Genomic DNA, 8,591 nt, shown 5'->3' on the forward strand with positions numbered 1-8,591 from the left:
AATAGAGTTACCATATGACCCAGTAATCCCACTACTGGACATACACCCAGAGAACACCATAATTCAAAAAGACACATGCACGCCAATGTTCATTGCAACACTACTTACAATAGCCAGGACATGGACGTAACCTAAATGTCCATCAACAGATGACTGGATAAAGAAGATGTGGTACATATATACAATGGAATATTACTCAGGTATAAAAAGGACTGAAATGGAGACATTTGTAGAGACATGGATGGACCTAGAGACTGTCACACAGAGTGAAGTGAGTCAGAAAGAGGAAAACAAATATCGTATATGAACACATATATGTGGACTATAGAAAAATGGTACAAATCAACTGGTTTGCAAGGCAGAAATAGAGACACAGGTGTAGAGAACAAACATATGGACACCAATGGGAAAAGTGGGGGGTTTTGGGTGGGATGAATTGGGAGATTGGGATTGCCATATATACATTACTAATAAGGAAAAAAATCAAATTGTACGCTTTAAATACATGCAGTTTATTGTATGTCAGTAGTTTCTCAATAAGAGTTCTTAAAGGAAAAAAAAAAAGATATTACATGTTTTGTGTTGGAAGAATTGACTTTACCAAAACATCTACAGATTCAACATTATTCCTCTCAAAATACCCATGGCATTTTCCACAGAACTAGAACAAGTAATCCTGCAATTTGTATAGAACCACAAAAGACCACAAATAGCCAAAGCAATCTTGAGAAAAAGAACAAAGTGGAAGGTATCATACTTCCTGATTTCAAAATATGCTACAAAGGTATATTAATCTAAACTGTATGGTGCTGGCACAAAAACAGAGATTTGACCAATGAAGCAGAATAGAGAGCACAGTTTTAAACCTATGCACGTATGGTCAATCAATCTATGACAAAGGAGGCAAGAATAAGCAATGGGGAAAAGACAGTTTCTTTAATACATGGTGTTGGGCAAGTGTGCAACTGCATGTTAAAGAGTGAAACTAGAATATTTTCTCACAACATATTGAAAAATAAACTCAAATGGATTAAATACTTAAAAATAAGACCTGAATTCATAAACTCCTTAAAGAAAATATACACAGTATGCTCTGTAACATTCATCTTTGCAATATTTTTTTTGTATCTGCCTTAGGCAAGGACAAAAAAAAAATAAGCAAATGGCACTTAATTAAACGAAAATATTTTGCACAGTGAATAAAACCATTAACACACAAATAAGGCAACCTACCAAATGGGAGAAGATATTTGCAAGCTATTTGTTAATAAGGGGTTAATATCCAGAATATATGAAGAACTTTTACATGCAGTATCAAAACCACAAATAATCTGATTTAGAAAATGGCAGAGGACTTGAATAGACATTTTTCCAAAGAAACATACAGGTGGCCAATGGACACATGAAAAGATGCTCAATATCTCTAAGCATCTGGTAAATGCAAATCAAAACCCAGTGAGATAACACCTCAAATCTATTATAACACTATCATCAAAAAACCAAGAAATACTGAGTATTGTCGAGGATGTGAAGAAAAGGAAACTTTTGTGCACTCTTGCTGGGAAAGTAAACTGGTGCAGCCGCTATTTAAAACAGTATAAAGATTCCTCAAAAAATTAAAAATATAACTACTATATGATCCAGCAATTCCATTCCTGGGTATCTATCAGAAGAAAACAAAACACTAATTTGAAAATATATATGCACCCTAATGTTCACAGCAGCATTATTTCCAGTAGCCAAGATATGGGAGCAACCTCAGTATTCATCTATGTGAATGGATAGAAATGTACACACACACACATATACATAAAATGGAATATTACTTACCCTTAAAAAAGAATAAAATCTTGCCATTTGGGACAACATGATAGATATGGAGGGTATTATACTTAGCAAAATAAGTCAGACAGAGAAAGACAAATACTGTATATTTTCACTTATATATGGATTCTAAAATGCGAAATGAACAAATATAACAAAACAGAAACAGACTCAGAGATATAGGGAACAAACTATTGGTTAGTAGAGAGGAAAGGGATGGTTGTAGCAGTAAAATTGGTGAAGGTGCTTGAGGTACAAACCTCTACTTATAAAAATAAATGAATTAAAATTATGTAATGTGCAGCACAGGGAAGGATTCGACATCCTGCCAAGACCTTGACTGTAGACAATGAAACTGATTTCAGACTTCTCGCATCCAGAACTGCAAAAGAAGCAATTCATATTCATTCATATATGAACATTGAGCAAATATTTTTTGCTTGCCCTGCCACAATAGTAGGATGGGATGGGAGTATTTGCAATAGCCTTTTGGGACACATCATGGTGATGCGGACTTGAACTTTCTTGAGATGCCCAGCTAAGGTGGATAACATCTTTATTGGAGTTATTTTTGTCTTCTTTTAGTTCCTTTCACTTTTTACCATTTTGGAGTCTAACATACTGTGGTTAAATATTTATTTTAATTCTGTCCTCTTATCAGCTACTCTCCTAGTTATAAGTTAGAGGCTCTAGTGCAAAAGGAGATATAGATTGAGAAGGTAAAATAAAGACCAAACCCCAAATCCACAGGGTCAAAAAGTGTATGTGGTTAAAACTCTACCCATAAGGAATAATAAGTGATGCAAATGCCATGTGGTGGCCTCATGGTGTGATTGTGGCTGGAGGAGGGGCTGAGCCCCGCTGAGGGTTCGTACACAGGCTGCAGGTGCCTGGGAAGCACCGTGCTGCACAGCACAGAAGTAAGTGGCTGAGTCTGTGGTCTGGGAAGAGGAAATGTACAATGAGCTGCGGCGTTCTTTAGGGGCTGTCGTGGCATTTAATCTTCCATTCTGCCTTGTCCCTGAAGGAATGGAAAACAGGTGGATGAGGCGGCCCTCAGGGTTCTGACGATACCAATGCACATTCTGTGAGGAGGTGGAAAAATTACACCACAGCATGGAGCTGGCTCCCTCCTGGAGACTCAGGGCTGGGGGACTCTGCTCCACATTCACCCCTTGCACACCTGATGAGAAACAGAGAAACAGCCACAGGTGAGGGTCACTGTAATTCTGACAGATCCCTAAAAGTGCCCCTGTGGATGATGAGAAGAATAGAAAGTGTGCAGGACTTGTCAGCTCCTGCCCCGCCCTCCCTCAACTGTATAGCAGATGCTCAATCCTTCAGATTCCCTTGCGGGGCAGCCCCAACTCACGGCAAACCTGGGCAAACAAAAGTCCCAGCACGGTGCCTACTAGCCTCTTCATGACGCCTTGTCTTGCTGCTGGGGAATTTTCACCTTAAGATACATAGCTAAACCCCTGGGCAATGAGTATCATCACTTGTCTAGAACTGTTCCTGCCCCTGCAGCCAATCAGCTCACCCAACAAACCCTGCCCAGGTGACACTGACGGGAAACCCCACCCTCTGGCCTCAACCCCACTGAGAATGGCTTAACTTAAGAAAAAAAGTCTTTCCCTTGCAAAATGAAAAATAAAAAAAAGAAAAGAGAGGGAAAAGAAAAAAATCTAAGATGCTCATAGAAACAAAACATTTCCAAGACTCTGTATTCTCTTTATCATTTGCCTTAATAGAACATGCCAACTTTCTGAAAATAACATAGGCTGAGACCCTGAGCCTTTTAAGCTACCAGGTCTCAGGAGGTTTGTGGTCTGCTCCTCCTGCAGTCCTAATCGCTGTGTCACTTAGAGCACAGAAGTACTTGTACTTGGCCAAGTGACTTCAATGGGCTAATGCTTTCCTCAGGTGGAAGGAGTTCTCACTCCTCCTAAATTTGGTTTCAAAACCTTGTATGCCTGAAGGAAGGCTGTTTCCAGACGTATACTTCTGAAGAAGCTGGAGTCCTTGGTTGGGGTACTGCACGTACCAGAAGAGATTCAGTCAAACAGAAGATGAATAGTTGTGCCTCAGCTCCAGAGGGGCTTCTTCAGAGACAGTGATGTGGCTGTGGGGCTGGGTCACTGATTGGGCTCCTGTTCCTTCTGAAACATCAATGATGTATCAATGAACTCAACTAAAACAAAAAAGTCTCTATTCAAAGTCAAACCAGAACATTGTTCCATGTGTAGACAAGGGAGTAAAACGGAACAGTACTCACTCAGGAACAGGAGCACCTTAACCGTATCAAGGTGAACACCAAGGTCATGGCAGATCTGTGAAGACAGCAATAAGCTCCTTGCTGGGTGATTCCCAACAAACAAAAGTCTGATGACTGGGGGACTTGAACCCAGGTTGCTCTGAGGTTGAAGAGGAATGACAAAGGATTTAGATTTCTTCTTCCGATGGAGTTTGCAGGGGGTGTTAAGGGAGGCTGTCTTAACAAAACTGCCTGCCTCTGGCATCTGAGATGCTTTACATGTCACTGTGTAAAAAAATGTTGTCAGAAGAGCTCTTTAAAGTATAGGAAAGGGAGGTTTTTGTGAGCTTATTCTGATCTTTTCCTATTTACACAACAGTGCCCTCCAGGGGCCAAATAGAGAACTAAGGAGAAGTTCACAATTTTTGTGAACTTTCCTCACCTCCTTCCAGGCCTTGTATGGTTGAATTTCAAAATATTATAATTATGTACAGAGGAGAATTTATGTTTTGTAGGCCTTGAAACTTATAAAATTGGGCTTTTTAAAAGAATGCAAAATAATTGGATACAAAATAATTTTTACACTAAGAAATAAAATCTCAACAAATTATAAATTTTAGAAAACAAACACCACATACAGCGTAAATCTAGAAAATTACACCATATTTTAGTACTTATTTCCCTGACACATTTCTATAACACTTTTTGTTTCTATGCTTTTCGTCTCCACACTTTTTACTTGTTTCTTTATATGGCAGTAAATTTGTAATGCTTACTATGTAGAGAAAAGAAAGATAATTTGGTCTTCATTCCTAGCATCATTGATCAAAATTTGCTTTTTTAAAAAATTCACAGAGCATTTTGGTCATGCATGCAAATTTTTAGGATTATAATCAAATTTTGGGAACTGCCTATCAAGTTACTATGTGCTGCTCGATTTCATTACATTCCAAGTTTTTTTATGCCATAAGGAATCTTGAATACTATCAACTGTTGACACTCATTAACAAATTTATTAAGCCTGTATAAGTTTCCTATTGCTGTGTAACAAATTACAATGAACTTTTTGTGACTCAGAACAACATCCATTTATCTCAGTTTCTGTAGGTCAGAAGTCAGGGCACAGCTAAGCTGGATCTCACAAGTCTGCAGTCATGGAGTCAACTAACACTGTGGTCTTATTTGAGGCTTAGAGTCCTCTTCCAAACTCATGTGGTTGTTGGCAGAATTCATTGCCTTGTAGCTGTAACCCTCATGGCAGCTTGCTTCCTCAAGCTTAGGAGGATCTCTCTCATCTCAAGAAAAGCTTAAGCCCTTTTTTAAAGAGGCCACCTGATTAGATTAGTTCCACAAAAGACAATCTCCCTTTCGATTCACTCAAGATCAAACTGTTTAGGGACTTTAATTACATCGGCAAATTTCCTTCATGTTTGCCATATACTATAACTTAGTCACAGGAGGGACATCCATCATCTTCTAGGTCCTGCCTACACTCAAGGGGAGGAGATTAAATAGGGCATGTACATCATGGGTCAGAAATCTTGGTACCATCTTAAAATTCTACCTACCATAGTTGTTAAAGCCCTCATTGGACAGATGTACTATGAGTGTCACGTTAGTCCCATAAATGTAAAAAGATTGTGACCAACCAGCAAGCAGTTGATATAAATGTTAATAAATACGATTGGGCAAGGCCATTTTCATACCAAGGGAAGAACATAAGCAAACTCATCCTCCAGCGGTAAGGAATCCAGTTTGTATAGAGTGGAGCGCACAGGTATGGCAACAGTGTGCAATAAAACTACAAAAATATATTGGACCCAGTTAGGGAGGTGGTATATGATTGTAAGCACTGGAAGTTCTGACAATAGACTATCATGCCTTTTGGAAACAAAGACTTGTTAATGGGTCATCACCAAAGGAAGAGCAGTACCATGTAACGTAAGGTAATTAGCATTAGTGTCAAACAAATTTTTGTTTGAAACCTGTCTCTGACATTTAGTCTGTGAGATCTTGCTGACAAACACTTAAATATATACTGAAGTGACTGTGAGCCATATTAATAAATCCCATTAAATCCAAATTAAATGTTTCCTTAATTCAAATTCACTTTTGTAAATCCCAAATAAGCTTGTGGCTACTCTGTGACCACCTGACAAGAGTACAGCCATAATAGAGGGGAAGTTGGGGTTTAGCAAGCAAGGTTAAGATATCCTACTTTTTGAAAAATTTATAAAATGTATAACCATGTGAACACATGGCTAGTGTTCTTCTTGGGATCTTGGAGATAACTTGTTTAAGTAAGGGACACTGAATCTTAAGCTTCATTAACCTCACATTAAATCTGGATTAATCAGCTAAATGCTTTATAAAGAATAGATTATTTAATATAACAACCTATTGGGTTACTTCACTTACTCCCCATTTTACAAATGAGTAAACCTGGCTTCAAAGGAGTTAAGTTAAATTACACAAGACCACAGTATTTTTAAGTGACAGAGCAGGGAGTAGAATCTAGATCTAACTCCACAGCCCAGTCTTCCATCTACTCTACTCAGACTGCTTAAATGAGAATTGAAGCTGTATGAGCAGATGAAATTTTCAAAGGATGGTATACAGACTGAGAAGAAAAGGGGGCCTAAGCAGTAGGAATGCTCTTGATATGGGATGGTCGAAGAAGAAGAGTATAAAAAGGACACTGTGAAGGATCTCCCAGAAGTTGAATTTTAAAGTTGGGGTGCAGAGTGCCAGGGACACAAAGGTCCCAAAAGGAGTGGCAAGCACTGCAGAAAGTGGGTTCTCTGAATGTGGTATGCAGGTGAGTAGCACCTGCATCACTGGGAGCTACCGGGAATGCAGAACCTCAAGCTCTACCCAGACTTCCTGAGCCAGAATCTGCATTTTAACAAGATTCACGTGCACACTAAAATTTGAGAAACACTTGTCTAGATGAAAGAGATTAAAAATGTCTTTTGGATTTCATAATAAAGAGATCATTGGTGATTTCTGAGAAAACAGATTTTAGGAAGGGTTGCGACAAAATACAAAATGCATGGAGTGAAAAAGAGGTGCCAGAGTGTAAGCAGTTATATAATTGAGACTTGTTAAAGTGTGCTACAATAAAGGCACAGGAAGTAAAAAATAGATTGGTTACAGGAGAGGCATGCATGAGTTTGGGGGAATATGAAATATTTTTTAGGATGGGAAAGTTTAAATATTTTTAGTGATAGGAAGGAATAAGTAGCTAGAACGTCCTGAAAACTCAGACCATAGAGCTTGGATGATCAGTGGGCTGAGGTGCCAGAGAAGTCACAGAGAATGGAGTGGGTGAAGCGTTTGGACAGAGGCACACTATTTAAAAGTAGGAGAGATACTTGGGGCTTCCCTGGTGGTGCAGTGGTTAAGAATCCGCCTGCCAATGGAGGGGACATGAGTTCGATCCCTGGGCCGAGAAGATCCCATATGTCGCGGAGCAACTAAGCCCCTGCGCCACAACTACTGAGCCTGCGTTGTAGAGCCCTCAAGCTGCAGCTACTGAGCCCATGTGCTGCAATTACAGAAGCCCATGCACCTAGAGCCCATGCTCTGCAACAAGAGAAGCCACCACAATAAGAAGCCCGTGCACTGCAAGGAAGAGTAGCCCCTGATCGCTGCAACTAGAGAACGCTCGCGTGCAGCAATGAGGACCCAATGCGGTAAATAAATAAATAAATGTAAGAGAGATACCTTTTTTATTATTAGGCAAAGGAAGGTGAATTATATGTGTAAAAGCAGGAACGTTTTATGGGATGCGGAAAGTTGAAGAACATTCATTTAACTATATTGAAATGAAGCAGGACCCTATGGTCCTTGCCCTCTATGTCCTTAGCCTGCCTTATGTGTGTGGAAAAACTTTAGTCAAAGAATAAGTTTATTCAGAGAAGTGAGAAAATGCGAAAGCAAAGAAAAGCAGTCAAACAGGACATAATAATAATAGTTTAGTTATTAAGCAAAGTCAAGGACCTTTAGTTCCTTCTCAAGGGCTATAGATAATATTCTGAACCATATCCTGTGAGCTGTCTTAGAGATACTGTGACCCCCACCAGGTGAAAGAAGTTAACTATGTGATGACCAGATTGTAGCCATGATATAAGCTGCCACAATTCTGGGAATTGGAATCAAGAAATGAGAACAAACGAACCCTAGAACTGAAGAGTAACTATACTTAAAACAATCAAGATGACGCTGGTCAGACCACCATGCGACCAATTTCAAGATGACTGTCAGAGCTGACTGTGCTGTTTTTACATGTAGCCCCCTCCCTCTGTCTATAAAACCTCTTGGCCACTGAGAGTCAGCGGGGGAGAGTTGGCCTTTGGACAGGAGTCCCTCCCCTCTCACCGTACTCCCTCTCCTGCTCCCTGGTTGCAGGCATCCACAATAAAGCAAATTTTCCTTTCCACCAGCCTTGCCTCTTTATTGGCTTTTCAGTGGGGAGCAGCCAGACCCCACCTTCAGTTTCAATGTGAATTGT

The 8,591-nt window shown here is 39.7% G+C and overlaps 1 gene segment (V, D, J or C); it reads right to left on the bottom strand.

Annotated features, from left to right (window-relative positions):
• Window positions 1–2,576: 2,576 nt before the first annotated feature.
• LOC130844585 (T cell receptor alpha variable 22-like) lies at window positions 2,577–3,292 on the bottom strand. The segment is given in 2 exon segments: window positions 2,577–3,007; window positions 3,197–3,292. Coding segments are annotated over 2 exon segments (483 nt in total).
• Between the last annotated feature and the right edge of the window lie 5,299 nt (window positions 3,293–8,591).

Source organism: Hippopotamus amphibius, chromosome 2 (genome assembly GCF_030028045.1).
Source record: "Hippopotamus amphibius kiboko isolate mHipAmp2 chromosome 2, mHipAmp2.hap2, whole genome shotgun sequence".
Lineage (NCBI taxonomy): Eukaryota > Metazoa > Chordata > Mammalia > Artiodactyla > Hippopotamidae > Hippopotamus > Hippopotamus amphibius.